Source organism: Gigantopelta aegis, chromosome 6 (genome assembly GCF_016097555.1).
Source record: "Gigantopelta aegis isolate Gae_Host chromosome 6, Gae_host_genome, whole genome shotgun sequence".
Taxonomy (NCBI): domain Eukaryota; kingdom Metazoa; phylum Mollusca; class Gastropoda; order Neomphalida; family Peltospiridae; genus Gigantopelta; species Gigantopelta aegis.
The window spans coordinates 20,630,239-20,651,653 of record NC_054704.1 but is presented as its reverse complement, the minus strand read 5'-3'; the positions used below and the strand labels follow the sequence as shown (position 1 = coordinate 20,651,653).

General features: G+C 34.1%; 1 protein-coding gene across 2 annotated transcripts in view; it reads right to left on the bottom strand.

Moving 5' to 3' along the window:
* Positions 1 to 21,381, bottom strand: part of LOC121375686 (nuclear pore complex protein Nup98-Nup96-like) — a 67,297-nt gene extending 45,916 nt beyond the window's left edge. Inside the window, exons 1-15 of one of the 2 annotated variants that reach the window (XM_041503268.1) lie at positions 21,243 to 21,381; positions 10,696 to 10,760; positions 9,773 to 9,805; positions 9,081 to 9,224; positions 8,258 to 8,380; positions 7,277 to 7,366; positions 6,390 to 6,544; positions 5,749 to 5,881; positions 5,184 to 5,377; positions 4,376 to 4,498; positions 3,297 to 3,459; positions 2,626 to 2,814; positions 1,839 to 1,902; positions 1,030 to 1,135; positions 250 to 399 (exon numbers count right to left, since the gene is read on the bottom strand). In XM_041503268.1, coding sequence (XP_041359202.1) covers positions 250 to 399; positions 1,030 to 1,135; positions 1,839 to 1,902; positions 2,626 to 2,814; positions 3,297 to 3,459; positions 4,376 to 4,498; positions 5,184 to 5,377; positions 5,749 to 5,881; positions 6,390 to 6,544; positions 7,277 to 7,366; positions 8,258 to 8,380; positions 9,081 to 9,224; positions 9,773 to 9,805; positions 10,696 to 10,741 — 1,713 coding nt within the window. In that variant the 5' untranslated portion in view covers positions 10,742 to 10,760; positions 21,243 to 21,381. The remainder of the gene's footprint in view (positions 1 to 249; positions 400 to 1,029; positions 1,136 to 1,838; positions 1,903 to 2,625; positions 2,815 to 3,296; positions 3,460 to 4,375; positions 4,499 to 5,183; positions 5,378 to 5,748; positions 5,882 to 6,389; positions 6,545 to 7,276; positions 7,367 to 8,257; positions 8,381 to 9,080; positions 9,225 to 9,772; positions 9,806 to 10,695; positions 10,761 to 21,242) is intronic. The other variant, XM_041503269.1, reaches the window with a different exon arrangement.
* Between the last annotated feature and the right edge of the window lie 34 nt (positions 21,382 to 21,415).

The following is a 21,415-nucleotide window of genomic DNA, read 5'->3' as shown; positions in this document are numbered from 1 at the left end:
CCACCTTGTATACACCGTCAGTCTGAGAATCAAGAACATGCCAATTTTCTTGAATAAAAATATGGACTAAATGATTTAGCATGTTCATTAAAATTTTATTTGTAAAATGAAATATAAATATTAAATAATATCAGGTTTGCTGTATCGCAACATGGCTTTGACCATATTGTTGCACAATTGCATTTAGTTCACATTTCTCTCACCCACTCCCCATTGTTAGATGTCGGAATAGGCCACAAACCAACGTACCTTAGTGCCATTCATGAGTGAATGCAGAGACTTGGGTTTGATCTTGGCTGTTGGTCTTGGACTGACTTTATACTGTGACGCTGAAGACAAGGCAGCTTTCTGGGCTGCTGGGTTTGTTGGTTTTAATACCTCATCCTTTCTCGCCGCATTCTGAAAACGAAAAAGTTTCATTACATTACTTTATTGAGGAAAATTACAAGCATAACAACAAAACAATAAGGTAATAAAAATAAATTTAATTGTCAATGTTAGCAATAAAACAAAAATTAAAAGACTTCCAAATTATTTTTATTTAATTCAATTCTGTAGAAACAATATCTACAATATTTAACATTACTGCCCAGGGCCCATATTTTCGAAGCTATCTTATCCTACGAAATCGTGAAATCATCGTAAGCTATGACGTCACTATGGCATGCGCTGTAGTGACGTCACAACCTACGACGGTTTTACAATTTTGTAGCGCTAATATGGCTTCGAAAATAGGGCCCCAGGATCCCGTTTTATGAAGCAATCTCAGTGCCAAGATCACATTGTAAAATGTGGCCCCGATAGTTAAAAATATCTATATAAATGTCACGCTATCATCAGATTTGAACATGTATGCTTGTTTAAATTAATTCCTTAAAACATAATTTCCCGAGCCTGTTGTTTGAAGCAATGGCTAACTTTTTGTCCCTATATAAAATAACAAAAACGTCTTTCATGTGAGACAAAAACTTTATACAAAAAAGAAGTTTAATATTGCATAATTAATGCACAATTATATGAGACATGTACCTGTTTGAGATTCCAGAACAGAGGACTATCTCCAAATGGTGAACTGGCAAGTGCTTGGAGTTGCTGTTGAAGCTGGGCATCATTAGCTGTGGTTAACTGTGTTGTTCTGCAAATAACAAATAACACTGTACAAATATTTAAACATTACAGGCACCAATATACAGGATCTTAACAGTATTGCTCTGCAAAGCAGTTATTTTACCAACATTTAACTCCATGTGTCTTAACAGATCAAATCACATACAAACATGCATAACAAATTTCAGTTTAGGGTCCCTAGAATAAACAAAATATTCACAACATGAAAAGTAAATAAATATCTATTTCGGCCTTGAAATTCAGGCCATCTTTTAACGGCAGTGTAGTACAGATGCAGATAAACAAAATTGTGGTAGCAGTACTGAATTCCATTGCTAATTTTGAACTGCTATTTAATGATACACTGCACTATGCTTTGTTAGCAGTTATTAGATATGACAGCCTTTAGAGGTTAGAGAAAACAAAGCAGCTTTTTTCAAGACATTTTTTATTAGCAGCAAGATGTATCCAACATGCACTTTAAAATATTGGAGAGTACACACAACTATTTTTGACATGGGAGTCATGAAGGACAAACAAGAAATGAACATAAAGTGAACAGATGCAAATGCTTATAATTTATTTCTTTAAAAGCAATCATGTCAACTCAATTGTTTACAGTTAATTACTAGATGATAACTAAATCAAACCGAATATGCTTATTCTACTGGACAACAGTAAAAAAGGATGTGACTGGTCAAGTATTAAACAAAATAATAATAAATACTTACAACCCAAGGGAAGCTGGAGCCCCAATATTAAATCCTGAAGTTCCAGCACCAAGACCACCGAATGCTGCAATGAAAAGATATTTGAAAAATGTATATTCTACAAAAACAGTGGCAAATATATGAAATTTTCTATCACACTAATTGGAATATTAATTTAATAACTAATAGTTTGTGTTTTTTCATATTTCAGTCAGTAATTACTATTTTCTTATGTATGGTTGGATTAATTAAATTAATTTTAACAAACATAAAAATCGTACTTTTATACACAATGCAATTAATTTAAGTAATACTCCATCTCTGACAATTTTAATAGTATCTGGAAACTCAACAATAAGCACATGGATCGGTAATAGAATTATAATTACCAATGTCATCCAAGCCTGATAGATTAAGGCTGCAAGACTTAAAATTTCACATCTATCAACCAGGGGAGAGGGTGCATGAACATGAAAATCATTTTCTTGTGATAATGTTAAAATCAAGGATGATAACCATTTATTAATAAAAAAGGAAACAATCTCTCAAAAAGTTGAAAACACTACATCATACCCAGATGATGATCATTTTAAGAATTTAAAATCAAATTCAGTGTACTTTGCAAAAATTATTTTATGCACAAAAAAAAATCAAATCCCTGTAACATCTAGTTCCAGGAAAATATTCACAGCATTTTCACCGCTGTGAGAGAAATCCTGTAAAATTACTCAGTAGAAAGGTTTTCTATGACCCACCCAACTTTAGTTCAACGATGTGTGAATACTTATGAATGTTTCATAATACTCACCAGGAGCTGTTGCACTGGTTCCTCCAAAACCAAAGCCACTTGGTTTGCTTGCAGCCGCTCCAAACAATCCTGTGCTACCAGAAGTCAGATTACCACCAAAGTTGAATGCCCCACTTCCAGTGGCCAAACTTGTTGATGGTGCTCCAAATCCAGCAGGTTTGCCACCAAATAAAGAACCAGACTGTGCAGCTGTTAATTTAAAAATATATAATAATAATAATATAATAAAATTTAAAAAATCAGAGTAGAAAAGTATTATGTATGTTTGTTTGTTTTAAAACCCATTATTTTAACTGGAATTACTTTGTAAAGAAACAAGTAAATTAATGATGGGTTGCAAAATCTTTTATCAATATTTTTTGTGTGATAATTTTATTTAACCTTAGTTAACCAGGCAAGTAATATTCCAGTTTTGTTGTACATTTATCAACTAAGGTACATCAAGGATTTCAGAAGAAGGAAGTTAGTCACGTGACCGGACCAGGAACAAGTACACAGTAGAAGAATTTTAAGCCATCCCATTGGCTGTTCGGATGTTCAAAGCAGACTACTATCCTTAGGGGAATATGCATTTGTTTGAGGACAGGTGAAGTTGAAAAGAAATTACATAATGGGCACAAAAGACTGTTTTACAGAATATATCCTCTTGTTAAACTATCATTTATACATACCTCCAAATGAGGGAGCTGCACTTGCAGTTCCGAAACCAAATGTTGATGCTGATGACATTGGCTTGGCAAACAAGTTACTTCCTGTACCAAACCCAAAGGCTGGTGATGCAGTTGTTGTGGTGGCACCAAAACCAGCCGGTTTATTTCCAAACAATCCACCCGTCTGAAACACAGAATTCAAAATTATTAAAGAAATGTTTTATTTAACGACGCACTCAACACATTTTATTGACAGTTATATGGCGTCAGACATATGGTTACGGATCACAGAGATTTTGAGAGGAAACCCGCTGTCGCCACTACATGGGCTACTCTTCTGATTACCAGCAAGGGATCTTTTATATGCGCTTCCCACAGGCAGCATAGCACAAACCATGGCCTTTGTTGAACCAGTTATGGATCACTGGTCAGTGCAAGTGGTTTACACCTACCCATTGAGCCTTGCGGAGCACTCACTCAGGGTTTGGAGTCGGTATCTGGATTAAACATCCCATGCCTCGACTGGGATCCGAACCCAGTACCTACCAGCCTGTAGACCGATGGCCTACCACGACGCCAGTCAAAATTATTATAAAAACCATTAACAGAATGCATTCTCTATAGACTTTTTCTTAAATCCATTAAATACAATTCATCCATGTAATGTAAATTATAAAACAAAATAAAACAATAAAAAATATCTTAATACGCAAATGGTTTGTAAAAATAAAGTGTACAATGAGCACAATTCCTCCACCACACTCGAGTGATAAAAGCCTAATTTTATTTGAACGTTGTTTTATTCATGTCTCTGAATCATTTTCACTGGTGAAGTTGAAGTTTTAACCAGTTACGTTAAAACAGTTAAAACCATGTCCAAGGTCAGACAACACGGACTGTATTTTAACATTCACTACCTCCGGCTCTTGCAAGTGATGGAAAAATAAACACAGACAGACTTTGTTTTATTTTACGTTTATTTTACTCTCTAATTTTTTTTTCAAATGTTAATAATTATGTAATATGAACACAACCAATCTGTGTACTGAGTAATTTTACAGAGAACTGATAAGAATATATATATATATATATATATTTACTGTCGCAGCTTGGGTTCCAAAGCCAGCTGTTCCAAATCCCCCAGACTGACCAAATGTAGACGTGCTGGCTCCAAACAAGGACGGTTGTGTAGACGCAGCTGGTGTAGCACCAAACAAGGTGGGCTGGAATGTCAAATAAAACCTGAATGATAATCTATATATGGCACATATTAGCCCATACAAATATAACAGTATTAAATATCCAATGACTTTACTACACAAAGCATGTTAAAATCTTATTGTAACCTGATTTTTCTTTGTCATTTCCATAAAAAATTATTTAAAAAAAAGAGGAAGTCTGACCAACTAATGATGAATCTCTACTCCTTACTAAACCAAATATTTTAAAAAGAGCCAATCACAAAACTTTATTTTTCTTGTTCGACTCTACATGACCAAACTTTACACAAAGGCACATACCTGCATCTTTATAGGCAAGTGACATATTTAACTACCCTCAAATGACATTTGCTACACATATGCATGCACACGCATGCACGCACACACACAGCTATCCATGGATTCAAAGTAAGATGGTGCCATCTGCACTTCAGACAATATTGCAGATGGTACCTTTTCACTCTCAACTGATGCACATATACATCACAATTGTTTGAATGAGTTTGTAGTAATATAAATCACCATTTTAGGCACAAAGCAATTTAATTTGTTAGGTAATGTGACTTTTACAGGATGTTTGATCATAAATGTAGGGAATCAACTATTAGATTTTAGAAACAAAAACATAATATGTATTACTTTCTTCTTTTTAAAAAATATGAACTTCTGCCTTATTTTCATGTGATACCTTTGCTGCTTGAGTCTGTCCAAAGAGTGAAGTTGCTTGGTTTGTGCTTGCTCCAAATCCAAAGCCTGTTCCTGTGCTGGTCGCTGTGTTCCCAAACAGAGGCTTACTGGCACCAAACAGTCCACCTGTCTGTGCAGGCTGAGTCTGTCCAAACAACCCACCACTGCTGGTAGATGTATTGGTACCAAATGCACCTGTAAAACACAACTACATCATTTAATTGCATTCTAGCATTAACACAAAACACATGGTCTTGACATCCATGTACTAGAAACAGAACAACCTGACCTGCAGAATCTATTCAGCTTTTCAGTGCTGTTGGAGTAGAAGTAAAAATAGCTGCTTAAATAAATGACAAGATAGGAAGAAAATTTACATGATATTAAGTCTTACTTTAAGCTGGCGTATTTGAAAACAAACATTTCCAGGCAATTGTCTAATATGTTTACAAAATACAAATACAGAATGATTTAATACAATAAATTTTGAGTTGCCCAAGGGGTACAAGGAAATATATTTATACACCTACCACCTACAAATGTAAATAAATATTTTAGTTGCATACCTGTACTCTGTGATGCTTGGCCAAAGGCAAAGCCTGTAGTTGGATTTGCAGTAGACGTTGATCCAAAGATGCCCACAGTAGCTGCATCTTGCTTTCCTTTCCGATTGGCCAAATAGTCCTCCACACGCAGCTCCTATCACAAAAACACTGCATCAAGATTTCTTCACATTAACATATACTAGTACTATATCCACTGCATTTGGATGTCATAAAAATATAAAGCTTTGATGGAAGATTTTCTTTTTTCAATGTGAAATACTGGTTATTAATAGTCCATATTTAATCAAAATAACATGACTAAATATAACTATGGCTAACAACTGTTCATAAAAAAATATTATTTTAAATAACCACTGAATATGGATTTCATAGAAATATAAAGCGTTTAATGTAGATTCATGAAAAGCAAAACACAGATATATTTAATTAACATGACCAACAATTGTACACAGAAAACATGTGAAACCATCTTTAACAAAATGTAATAAGTCTGCTAAAATAGTGTACCATCCATGACTATTAAAAGGCTGTTCAGTTTCCTACATTAAAATGTGACACAAACTCTTCAATGCCTCTATTATAAGAAAATCTGCCTCTCATACAACTACCTCCCTAAAGATATTATCTGTAACAAGAATTACCTCTAAACTTTTGTTTTCATATTCTTTCATGGCCGTTATGCACTGATGCCGTGTTTGGATACTGGCTGAAGTACCATTTTTCATCATCGTATCTTGTCCCTGAGGGGGATTAAACTTGATGGTTGTTCCATTCTGAGTGGTAGCACCTCCAAATACTACAAATTAAAATTCATTTTCTAAATGACAGTCAATCCTAAAAAATATAATTTGCATGACCGCTAAAAAAAACTATAAAAAATATCCTCAGAAACAATTCCAAAGAACTTAAATGTCTCACTACAGTAACTATACATTAGTTTTGATTTAATAATAATACAAATTAAAAAATAAATTCATGATAAATCTTGTTCTATTTCTATTTATTTTTTGTTATTAATGTTTAAAAATCTTGCTTCCAACTTTGTTTTGGTAAGACAAAAACATTTAATAATAGACAGTGACTGCGAATTTTTCATTTAAACCAAGCCTGTCTAAAGTAAAGTAAAGATAGAATAAGTATGCCATGTATGGACTTTTGTTTTGGTTACAGACAATGACAGCACCTGTGCAGAAGTTAACACTTTATCTTTCTCTTGCATAACATGATGCACTTACACTACATGTTTAGAGGGGAAGGAAAAAACAATTTTTTGTTATATATACAGAAATTGTAAAATTCCACAGAGGTGAGAAGTATTTTGCCTGACTTGTATTATAACCTTGATATGGATTTTTTTTTTTTTTTTAGATGTTTTTTTATTCTCATAATATATTCCATCCATGGCCAACAGTAAACATCTTACTACTAATATTTTTAACATATTACTCTTATTATTTTAAGAAAGGTTATGTCTACAGAGTTTGTATATTTGCAAGGACCAGACATTTGAAATCAACTGTTTACTCACCTGGCCGAGACTGGCCAAAAACAGTAGCCTGAGTTGGAGTCTGGTTGAAGAGTCCACCAGTGGCGGCAGTAGATGTTGCGATGCCAAAACCTGTCAGATACAGAACAGTTCATATTACCGGACGAACAAACAGTACTAAGCATTACATTGAAAGTTGTCCAACATTCTAAAAACAAAAAGCATCAAGCACCAGTTTGTTATTTTGTAAGCATATGCAAAATTATGCCATTCCAATTTTGACTTTTTTTCTCATTTAAAAAAAAAAGTAAAAGTAAAGTTTGTTTTATTTAACTAGAGCACATTGATTTTTTCTCATTTAAAAAAGGTCTGGATCACATTCATATGTCATTTGTATAACGTTTACAAAAAGATGTATTAAGCTTGAGATAATATCATAAAGAGATTATTACCCTGGTTTGTTTTGGGATCATCAATATCATATATCAGAAATAAAAACAAAATATTATGCTTGCCAGAAGATCTAGTACAATTTTTATTCCTAATACACAACACCAAAATAAACTGTGGCAATAATATCTATATCAATATATTATAATCCAAAACACAAATAACATGTATTACAATGTTCTACAATTAACAATACATCCAGTAATTTCAGTAAGTCTATGGTCAGTCAGAAAGAACTATTTCTTGGCTTCAACTAACATTAATAATATTCTTTAATACACTGAGATAACCCATATATTTTGAGGTTTAAATAGTAAATTTCAATGATTATCATGTCTTTAAAGAAACTTTTGTGAGAAGCTATTCTCAAAATACTGTTGACTATGTTGTAAATAATGTATTGTGATACAGTTGGACCCTGAGAATTAAAAATTGGTGTACATCTTTTATGGGTTACGCAAAACCAGGCACAAAACCTTCTGAGGCATGTTCAAGATGGCAAGTGATCATAGTAAATCGCTAGCCATTTTGTATATGCATCAAATGTTTACTTTTTTTCCTCTGGTATCTTACTTCCAAATCCAGGTGCTTTTGATCCAAATGCAGAACTAGCTGGTGTTGAAAATAAACCTCCTGTAGGAGTCTGTGTTCCAAAAAGACTTGCACTAGCAGTACTAGCTGGCGTGCTTCCAAATGCTGAAATTTGAAAAAATAAACATACTCACAATTTCAGGACATTATCATTAAGACTTTCTCTTTTTCTACAGAACAGTAAATACGGAGCATTGTAAAAGAAAGACTGTAAACAAAAAAACAAACAATCTCATTGTGGGATCGCAGCTACTGTTGGTGATTCCCATACAATATGGAATTATGAGAACACTGTTGTTTATTGTTCTCTTGTTACAGTTTCTGATAGGATTTCAAGACAAAAAAAAGAGTACTAAAGGCATTTTCTGATCAAATTCCAAAGAAAAACTTTAAGACAGTTTCTTACTGAATTCCAAGACTAAGAGGGTTCTTTCAGGCAATATTCTGAGAGGATTGTAAAATAAAAGAATGTCGTCCATGCAGACCAATACCACTGATAAAGCATCTTGTTTTTAGCTTCTTAGCAGTTTATTAGAGCCAGCTTGTTGCAGGCCTGCTACAAATACTTTTCAACTTAGTTTACATTCTATATCACTGATTGGAACTACTGATATACGTTCACGACACATCACCTGCTTCTCTGGTTTCCAATCAGCGATACACGTTTCCCTAGTAGAGGTGTAAACCACAGAGCTTTCATTATATACTCCCTTTCATGCTGAGTTGTCATTAATACATACATTCCTCTTTGTATATATAAAAACACATCTGTCCACGAGAGACAGCATAAACAATTTTCTCTTACTTAAGTTTGAAGACTGGCCAAATGTTGATGTGGTCTGTGTCTGACCAAACAATCCACCAGTACCTGCTGTCCCAAATAGTCCACCAGTCGCAGGTGTTTGAGATCCGAACGCAGGAGGTTGCTTTGCACCAAAAGTACTGCTACCTTTAAATGTAAAAACAATAATTAAATATGTAACTTGTTATGATCGGTCTACATACCTAATACATGCTGTTACTCAACTATGGATCTTACTTTAAGTTTTTCAGTCTTTAGAGTTGACACCTGATTCCATACACAAAAATTGTGAGTTGTGATTTTCTTTCCAAGAGCTAAGACTGCATCATATTATTTTTAATATTAATCAACAGGATACCAGTTTTGTTATTTAGTTTTAAAAACTACTTAGTTCAATGCTATTTGTACACCTTAGTAGTTACCTACATTACTTTATGATACAAAATGTATAATTCATATAAAATAAATACATATGTATTCTGCTTATCCTTAAAGTGCCAAAAATGATACAATTGTACTCTCTTTCCCTCTCAACATTGGCATCAATGTTAAATGTGTTTATCAGCCCATATCTAGAATGGATATATTTCATTAAATTATAAACGTTTGGAAAGGCATTCAGTATGCACTATCATGCGTTAATCTTCAAACACTAAGTGTATTAGAGATGAAATTTGTTGACACAGGGCTCTTACTTTGACCAAATGGTGTTGCTGATCCAAATGTAGCTGAAAATAAATGAAAAAAATTGATACAAATGTAATATGTATGTAAAGATAAATGATTTCAGCCAGAAATTTAATTATTAATAATACTCAAATAATAATTCAGGGACAAAATAGGGAAATTTATGAATGTATGAATAATAATAGCAAATTTACGAATGTATGAATAAAAAAATACTTTGAACATTTAATTAAATGTGTATTGTAATATGATGCCACTTTGCTGTTCTTTTGTGTTATACAGTAACCATCTGTTTCTGTAACAATATTATAATGTATAAACAATGGAATAGAAGTTATGAATCAACTAACCACTAAAAGGAAGTGTTTTTCACCTTTGATTCAAAACAGTGTTTGTTTTGATTCTAATGCAGCACAATATTACAGGTTTTACCCTAACAGGAAATCTGGATAAAAAGTCACTGTGTGTAACTAACCTTGGGACATATTTTCAGGCCACATAATAATGCAGTACACCACTGTTAAAGTAATTTATTAGAACAGACATAATTAAAATATATATTGGAAATTTTAACATCGAAATTGGGAAATTTCGAGTTACATTTTCTGGGGGGAAGGGGTCTACATTTGGACCCATAGAATGCCTCGATAAATCCCTGGCTTTTAATCTATATATATATTTTTTTTTTTTTTTTTTTTTTTTTTTTTTTAAATTCAGTGGTAGTTATGTTACAATGACTAAACTAATAAACCAAGTAATCAAAAAAAAGAAAAAAAGAATGAAGACCAAGTTACCATATATGAAGGTGTTTGGATAAAAAAGAAAACAATGCATGTTGACAGATACCTTAGAATAGTGCATCTTGCACTGCTTATAACAGAGTACTATCTTTAAAAAAAACAAAAACATTTAAATATGTAAATATACTTACAAGCTCCAGCACCAAAACCAAAACTACTTTTATTTGGTCCAAACATCTTGCACAGTAAATATTTTCTGAAACAAAATGAAAATATCTTGTCACTTAATATACATAATAAAATCAGTTAAATATACAGATTTAAATGGTGTGCGAATTATGTTCTTAATCTTAATTAGGTGAGTGGAGTTAAGTAGGATAAGAATTTTGCAGTCTGATGGCTGTGGTGCAAGTTTGAATTGGTTAAATATCACAAAGGGATTCTTAACTGATATTTCTCAGTGCTTGATTGGATGGCAAAGACGACATTCGTTTTGTTTAATGACACCACTGGAGCACATTAATTAATTAATCATCGGCTATCGGATGTCAAACATATTTCGTAATGCAGCAACGGATCTTCGATATGCATTTTCCCACAGACAGTTGTGGTGCACTGGTTGAAATGAGAAAAAAACCAATCAATTGAATGGATCCACCGAGACAGTTCAAGCCTGTGACACAAACACCACAAGCAAGCACTCCAACTGGATGGTGAAAACCCAGATTGAAATTATGTATGAACAAATGTCAATGTATACTTCATTTTAGCTGTTGAAATTTGTCTCATTTTTAAATGGTACTTATGTCATTCCAAGAAGAATTTTCTGGGGACAGATAGCAGTGCTGCCATAAAAGGTGTCATAAACACTTCTGCATTTTCACTCAATTGTTTGTCCAACTAGAAAACTGCAATGTCAATAAATTGTATTTCTCACCTCTTTTTTTTTCAAAATACATTACAAATACTACATATAGTTATCACCAACTCTAAAATGTATTTAAAGCAAAAGCACGAATTGATGGAGAGGGAATAAGGAAGTATGTTATACATGAATCATCAGAATGCACAAGTTGCATTTATTAGTTGTAAATTGTTTTTTTTTTGGGGGGGGGTGTGTAGGCTATGGATAAAAAATACCTATTGCAAAAAAATGTATGTATGTATGTATGTATGTATGTATGTATGTATGTATATCAGGGTTGGCCATATCCTAAAATTTTAAACTGCCCGCCGGGAGAGGTCATTCTCAAATTTCACTTGCCCACAAAAACATTAACTCGTCCCAAAACATAAGCAGTTTAAATCAAAATTAAACTATGTTTCAAACAATTTTACGTCATACAAAACACTTGTAAGCCCTGTATTACTTAATATGTTATGTCCTTTAATTTGTAAATGTAAAGAAAAAAACTACAAAAAATTGCTATCGGCATGTCAAAGCAAAATTGGAAACGAGTTTATGATTTTTTTAAAACTTTATCACTTTACTTTAGAATGATTATCGAAAATATGCTACTCTGGTTTAATGATTTCACAGTGAATAACATAATATTTTATTTTACTATTTTTTTTTTGGGGGGGTGGGGGGGGGGGGGGTTCTGGGTTGTTTTGTTGTTTTTTTGAGAGGGGAGGGTTCAAGACAGATGAGTTTAAATATTAAAAAAAGAATCCCCTCTATTTTTCAGGATGAATTTTACATGTAGATGCAAGACATTGCATTTCTGGACATTTAATTTTAATAATTTTCAGGGTAAGTATATCCCAGTGTTCTACGTTGTGACCAAAATGGTCGTCAATGCGACCAAAAATGGTTGCCAATGCGACCAAAATGTTGGCATGGCGACCAACTGAATTTATTATCAAGGCGACGACTCCAAAAACGTCTAAGTATTAAATTATTTGCCATGTGCGTTCAGAGTCCCTAACAGCGAAAACCAATGAAATTTGTTGACATCATTGTGCAGTCAGATCACTGTGAATTCCGTATTAATTTTCGGTACCGTTCGGAACTCATCACGAAAACAATCCTGATACTTGCAAAAACAATCCAGATATTTCGATTGGTGTATTATTTTGATGCACACAACCATTTGGAATATCTCAATTGATATGTATTTCTGGATCATGTAGGCAATCGGCCGATTAAAGAAGTTCCGAAAACTGTATTGTACTATACATAACCGATTCACAATGATACATCTGTGGTGGTTGCATTCGATTGAAGAACACGAGTACAAAATCAAGTAAAGGTTACTCACTCACTGTTCATACTATACACATTGTAATGAAAAGTGCAAAATGGAGACTGATTATTAAACAATGCACATTATAAATGAGCATTTCAACAATTACCTAACGCTCTTTGATGCACCATGTGATGTGTTACAAAATCAAGTAAAGGTTGCTCACTCACTGTTCATACTAGACACAAAATGGAGACTGATTATTAAACAATGCATATTATAAATGAGCATTTCAACAATTACCTAACGCTCTTTGATGCATGCGATGTGTTACAAACGTTATGAAGGGATGTTTGTCAAGATTTACTTAACGGCAACGTCTTTAAAACAATGTGATTTTTTTAAAAGCATAAACTAAATACCGGCAGCCATACATGGCCATATTTTTTATTAGATGATTTTTGAATCAATTATTTATTTAAAATAAATTCAAAAGAAAAAAATGCAAACAAAATAATGTTGGTTAAAATGCATAACTGAGGCAGTGAAAATTGGAGGGGTGACAAGGGTGTTACATATTTTTAGAAGGTATGGTGGTTTTAAAGTTACAAAATGTTATGTGGAGCAGGGTAAAAAAAAACCCAAAAGCCAAAGTTTCCGCTATGTAATTAATGAACAGACACAAGTGTTGCGTTTGATCTGCTAACCCATTATGCATGTTGCTACACTCGTTCAAATCAAATGCAGCCCCAGTTAGCAGTGTTTTTGTTTTTCATGCTGTGTAGATGTATACGTTGTTTGCGCCCAGCATGTAGAAGCATGACAAAAACTTTCAAAGCGGCAAAATGTTAAAATATTACAATTCTTTAGGAAAACGAAAATATAAAATTTCAAACGCTAATCAAGAAGACGAGACGGGTGAAACAAGTACTGAAAAGTCAAATGAAGGCCAGTCTGAGACATCTGCAGCTGAAACCAAAACAGAGCCAGCCAAAAAACATAGAAAATTTAATGAAACTTGGCTTTCAGTTTCCGTGGCTTCAGCATGACGATAATACTGACACAATGCACTGCCTATTGTAGAATAATTAGCAAGCATGTTGCTAGCACAAATCAAATGAGGGGAGATTGGGGGTTTTGGTATACCCACCACCTACAAAATAATATTTTATCTAAATGGTAGGATACATAGGGGATAAAATAGCAGTCATGTGAGGCATAAAATTATAATTACAGTCCATCCGACCTCCCTCATGCGATCAATTCTGAAATGATCCTCATTTCAAATTCATGATTGAGTGAAAACTAAGTAATTTCATTGTTTCAAACTATTTATTTAATCCAGCAGCACAAGTCATGTATAATGTTTAGATGGTTACAACACATGCATAAATGATGCAAAAAGAGTAGTGTGGCTACTAACATTTTAAGTTTGGCGAGTAAAAAATTTTTGGTCCACTAGCCAAAGAAAAGTAAGTTATAAAACCGAGCGTAGAACACTGTACCCTTGGTTTTCCTTAGAAATTCTGGCGTCTGGCGCTCCTGACATGAGTCCGACACACAGACTTAGTCGGAGACTGCTTTGATCTTGTTAAAAATTTTCCTGCATATGCGCCTACTCACTGTTCTTTTATATTTAGTCAATTAAATGTTAATTGCATGTATATTTAATACATCAATTTAATTGGGAAACAAATGTGAAAATTTGCAAATGGACAACCTAATTTCATAATATGAAATGCTACTACATTAGTGAAAAACCGACCATGCGGTGGGAATTCCATGACCTCGTTTTACATCACGTGTGTTGCGCGAGCTCACATAGATAATGCGAAAACTAACTTTACAAAGAGTCTACTTATCCATTTTAGTAACGTGCTGGATCGTAATGTTTTAAACAGCTTTTTCTTGATTCTTCAATGTTTTCAGTAATTTACTTCATGGACACTGACATAAAATACCATGATTTATGAATAAATGATTAATTTCTTAAATGCCTTCAAAATGGAAGGGCGCTTATTCAAAGACGTGGGCCTGCTTCTGGTCAAATACGGTACTCGATATAATAATCAGGGGCCTTACACACACACATGCTTGCTGCAGACTACGGAATTACAAAAACTGCAAGCGTACAAAAGGGATACCGATTTGATCGTGCTGCTGGTGCTCCTTGCACCTGCAATGCAGGCGGTCCCTCCTCTCCCCTCCCCCCACCTTTCCTGTCATGGAAGGAGGAGCCTGCCAAGGCCGGCTCTTGTGCCCACGACAGGCGTGCGCTACAACAGCTTGTTCTGAATGTGCACGTAAAACCCTATGACATGACATAAAAGGGATAAACAGGAACTTTGTGTTTGGCAATTTTGGTTGCCCATCGGATGACTTAATTGTAAATTTTGCTGATCTGATCAACTTTTTACTAATCTGGGGCGAGTGGACAAGTACTTTTGGCCAGCCCTGTATATATATGTGTATGTGTATGTGTATGTGTATGTGTATGTGTATGTGTATGTGTATGTGTATGTGTATATGTATGTATATCAGACCTGTCAACCTTTAGTCAAGAGAAAGCAGGAGGTGTGTGTTGAAAAAGCAGATTTTGTCAAAAAGCAGGAGATTTTTTAAATTCACACAATTTAACCCAAAATCGCAAGATTTAAAAAAAACATTATTACAATAAGTTATATGAATACTTTATAATGTCATATATACTTCTTAACCTTAGATCTTGGCATTAAAAAAAAATTAATTTTTTTTTTAATTTAAATATTATTATGATTTAATACATATTTAAAAAAAATATATATTTTATCCAAAAATGTTAAGAACATGAACAAGAAAAAAAAAAATTAATTAGTACATTTACGGTATTACACTTACAGCCTTACAGGTTGCGTTACATTATCATTTGTGGTTAGTGTACCTAAGTACCAAAGACATTTATATAAATCTTATAAATTAATATTCAGTTTTTACTATAATGAGGAACGGTGGCGTGGTACTTATTTAAAATCATTATAATGATGCAATAAACATTGCAGTAAAACCTCATTACGGACATCGTGTGAAATATACCGGAATTATACCCATTTCCGTGAGTAACTTTATGTCAATGTCACACACATTTTTTAATTGTACAAAAATAATTTCTTGAAGTGTACCCTTATAACCAACATTTTACCGCACAAACATACAAAATTAACTGACACAAGTATGTTTATACAGCTAATTGGTCTTTTCGTTGTCTTGCTGTGACATGTGATATTAACATGCATCGTGTGTATCGCTGTCAACTCGGGAGTCTAGCAGTTCAGATTTGTCATAGTTGCATTATGTAATCCAGTGGGAAGACATTTTACAATTCAGAGGTGTTATTAGAACTAAATTGGATTTTTTTATTTTTATATGGCAACACTGAATGTCAAAGTTGAACAAGAATGCCTGTTGAATTAGCGGCAACACGCTTCGTAGCCATTACGATGACAACAAACATTATAATAACACGTCATTTTATAAACTCCATATGCTTTTTTAACAATATAAATAGGCTATCCCACAATTCTCACTTCGGCAAAGGTTAAACAGTCGGGACAATTCGGCCTGTTACATTCTCGGAAACCGAAAGTAGTCGACATTTTCCGAATGAGAAAAAAAGGCAGAGTTAGTTCCCTTCTGTTATTCTGACAAAAGAGGATCGATTTTTTTTTATGCTTACAAAAATGTCATTTAACAGGAGAAACTGTCTCCCGGACAAAGGAGATTTGATCAAATACCGGGAGACTCCCGCGGAATCCGGGAGGGTTGACAGATCTGATGTATATATATATGTATATAATAATACAAATGTGTGTGTGTGTATATATACTGAACAAAAAAAGAAACTTCCGATTTGTACATATAGTATTTGTTGTGTTAAAGAATTCATTGTGTAATGAAATTATATAGGTAGTATTAGCCGTGAGCTGGTATTATCAGGATTCATGAATTTTATCGATTATTTTTGCACTGTTAATCGTCGACATCGTGAAATGCAATTTGCACGTGCATGCATGGTTCAACATGTCCCGTGTAGTATTCGGTCAATTTGTTTTACTTGTCTTACTGACATTGTTGTCAAGTGAACGAAAACGCTTCAAAATCTGTAAAAAAATTAAAGTTTTTAGTATGCCAAGAATACCCAATAATTTACGCAAACGGGCGATTGGCATGCTTGATGCTGGCATGTCGACAGAAGACGTTGCAAGGCATGTTGGGAGTTCTAGTCGAGCGATACGAAATCTTCGCGAAAGATTTCGAACGACAGGAAGCACCAACAACTTGCCACATCGTGGACGTCCGCGTGTTACAATGCGTGGTCAAGACCGCTATATCATGAACACGCATTTGCGCAATCGATTCCAAACTGCCACTGCTACTGCTGCTAACACACCTGGGCTTCATAATAACTGAATCAGTGGGCAAACTGTTCTTAATCTTCTGCGGGAGAACGGTTTACATGCACGACGTCCTTGTCGGATGCATTTTAACGCAACGTCATCGTCTAAATCAGGCACGTGTACACACTCGTTGCATACGGCAACGCTGGAACACCGTTCTTTTTTTGTATGAATCCAGATTTTCTTTACAACGTGGTGATGGCAGGGTGTGCGTCTGCCATAGGAGAAATGAACGCTATTTTGACTGTTGTGTTCTTGAACGAGATCGTTTCGGGGGTGGGGGTTGTGTCATGGTCTGGATAGCCATTGCCATTGGTTACTGTTCACCACTACTCGTCATTGATGGCAATTTAAATGCTCAACGTTACCGCGATGACATTCTCGCTCATCACGTCATTCCTCTGTTCCATAACAACGCCAACATCTCGATTTTTTCAGCATGATAATGCCACCTCTCATACAGCTAGAGACACTGTAAATTTTCTTAGGACAAATAACATTGATTTCATTGATGACTGGCCCGTTAAAAGTCCTGATCTCAACCTCATCGAGCATGTCTGGGATAGTCTGGACAGACGATTGAGGCGTCGTCCCAACCCACCCGCTAACGTCAACGAACTTCGTCAAGCGCTCATTCAGGAATGGAACAATATTCCACAGGCAGAAATCAACACTTTAGTCAATTCTATGCGCCTGCGATGCACTGCAGTGGTCAATTCAAGAGGTGGTCATACCCGTTATGGTGTGGAACAATCATCATACTGCACATGCACATTAATAAGTGAGCATTTGACAGGAACCTAAATAAATTAGTTTAATTTCAATAAAAAATATGTGCATTCAATTTTTGTTTTAATTTTTAGTATATATCATAGGAATGTAGGACATTTTACATGTACATGTAGTATTGTATACAGATGTTTCAATTATTTTTAAAGGGACATACCCTAGTTTTTAAACACTGGCATATTTTTTACTATTAGAGCCATTTTTGATAACTGAAATCATACTTTACTTAAATTTTATTATTTAGATTATTCATTTCCGTACATTCGAGGTGTTTTTGGTCATCTTGGTGTTTTTAATATCACAAAATGCCTTTTTAATATTTTTAAAAACGCACATGCGTCTGAGAAGTAACAATTACAGGGCACAATATTTCACGCGAACCGCCGTTCTGTTCACGTGTCGGTTACGCAAAATTAAATTTACGCGAACCGCAAATCGGTTACGTCATGACCTGTAAACGTTCAGAAATTAAAACTTGCAAACTTCACAATTACAGGAAGTTTATTCATGCAGACATACTATTGGTATTCCGACAAATGTTTTAGACTGATTTTTAGATACTTGATGCGCAGCAAACCAGTAAACAACGTTATATTGCAACAGTTGTAACTTGCGAACAGTCTACAGTTTAAAAAAGTTTTAAAGAAATGTGCTCGGACCGCTTGGGACGGCTAAATTTTCTGCTGCTATTTTATCTCTAAAGGAATATATGTAGACATACTATTGGATTGGCTATAATTTTATATATGTTTAAAACAGTTTTAACATAAACAGGAATCCAATAGTGTCACAAAAATTGAAAAATACTAACATCACATAATGAGCTTTAAAAAATAAAATATTTGGAACGTCACTGTAGTATATAAGTACCATCGGTGAAGTGAAAGTAGCATAGCCACCGCAAATCGCAAAAAGGAATCCCTGCAAATGTGTATTTATTTCAAAGGTTGCCCATTACGCATGTGTGTAATGCAAAAACAAAATCTGTGAATAGGTCGAGGCTTTCTGTAATTGTTCTATAAAATATCCTCTTAAAATTGACTCGAAAGCAGATTTTAAAAAATGCATCTACAGGCGTCCTGAGTTTCAAAATTTTCACAGGGGGAGGCCCCCCGAATCCACCCGCTCGGATTCTAAGAAAATTTCTGGCTACGACCCTGTATTTTGTTTCAGTACTGGGGCTAATATTGTTCTTTTATAATATTGTTAACTTTAACAAGCATTAAAGACTTTTTTTTTTTTTTGGTAAAATGTTTTCTTTTGTATTTGTTTTAACTTTATGTTTCAGCTAAAAACTATGTATTTAAAATATAATTTCAACGTAATTTTGAGGTAACCGATCAGATAACCCATGGGTTACGCAAATATAATTCACGTAACCGAACAATTGGTTACCTAGGTAAAAAACATGTGAACCGACTTCCGGTTACCTCAGACTTCGAAATATTGTCCCCTGAATTATGGAGAGGGTATTACACCATTTCAAAGTTAATGACTCATGTTTCACTCTATAGTAACTTTATCCAAATGGGTTACAGATTTGTAGATTAAACAAACTTAATGTTAATTTTCATGAGCTGAAACTAGGGTCTGTCCCTTTAAGGATAAGCCAACAGATTTAGTGCATTCTCTGGATAATGACTTCACATTTCTAAACTTCACTCAGTCAGTGTTCTCGCTGCTCCATTTAAGCGGGGCGCCCCGCCCCGCTATTCCATTTTGCCGCCCTCCTTTCACGTTCCCCGCCCTCCTTTATTTTTGAGCGCCCCTCTTTATTTTCCAACACCTATCTCTGCTATTTCCAAATGCACTTTTTTCCACACAAAAAATAACGATCAGTCTGCACACTGGACCTCAAAGGAAACAAGCCGCGTTGTGTACGAAAAAGCAATTGACGAAACATTTATGACAGTTACCGTAACGTAATTTAACAGTATTTTTAACAGCCTCTATTTTGTCCAATATTTGTATTCATTTGTAATAGTATGTTTGATAGACACAATAAAAGTTATATTTTATGTAAGCAATGAAAATATTTAATTTTTTACGGATTCGGCAATCTCCGATTGAAAAAAACCCACTCTTATTTGGCGCCAAATTTGTCAAGTGATCAGAACGGTCATTCTGTCTTTTGTTTCCACTAACTATCCTTTGATATTTTGTCCTCAGTTGCAGATATAATTGGTTGAAACATGATTTTTACTTTCTGTTATTCTGTTTATTCAGCAGTTCTTTCTAAAATATTGTAAACTTTTCATTTTGAGGGGATATGAACGCTTATAAAAACAACGGAAGTGGTAGTGTTTATCATTAAAATCATTTATCTTGAGTGCCAAATAATATATACACCGTCTTTACAAAAACGAAACTTTTTATCAGCTGGCGATAATATTTTATCACAGCGATCGATTCATTCGATGAAGATGGAAATAACAAAAATGTATCCGACATTAGATCACTTTACAAACGTCTTTATTGTTTTTCGTATATCTTGAAATCTTTATTAAAAATAATATTAAAACTTTGATCGGTCCAGCAAAAACGGAACTGCCCATGAATGTAAGACGGATATCATCTTCGGTTCAATTAAAAGACGAGTTTTTTTTATAAACCCCTTTGCACTTTTTTATAGGCAAATAAAGGAGTATGTCTTTTCTCAAAGTTTACCAACACACAACAATATGGTAACCAAACTACCCCCCCCCCCCCCCCCCCCCCATTTTTTTTTTTTTTTTTTTTTCGTTTATTGATGTGTTTTTTGAAAGGTGTGGTGCCGAGCAGCCGCCCTCCTTTAATTTTCACCCAGCGAGAACACTGCTCAGTGTTATCAATTAATTGGATCAATTGTACAAATATGATAATTCAACACTAACTGAAATGTTTCAAAACCTGTAAGAAGAGAAAGTACAAATCACTTTAACCAAAAAGATTTAAGGATACACTAACAGATTTAGTGCATTCTCTGGATAATGACTTCACATTGCTAAACTTCACTTAGTCTTATCAATTAATTGGAACATTTGCACAAATATGATAATTCAACACTAATTGAAATGTTTGAAAAACTGTAAGAGAAAGTACCAAAAAGTAACAAATCACTAACAAAAAATGATTTTAAAAATTCATCAGTCTTCAATAATGCTTAATAATCAGAAGATGTAGCAAATATGCTGAATAAATTGCATTTTTAAAAAACAATTGTTGTAATTGTTTAACTACAAACACTGTGCTTCACAATTAAAAGAATTAAAAAATATGAAAAAAAAGAGCATAAATGATAAAGCTTCCGTTCCAAAAAAAAATAATCTCTCTAAGAAAAATGTTTATTACCTTGCTACTCTGTACAAATATTATGTATCAGGGTTATTTCATTTTTTGTTGTTGTTTCTTTTAAATAGGGACTTTGACAGGCAATAAAAACTTGCAATGTCTACCTTAATCCAGATAAAGCCGACCATACCGCCTAAAATACAAATGGCGTCACGAACTTAGGGAAAGCCCAA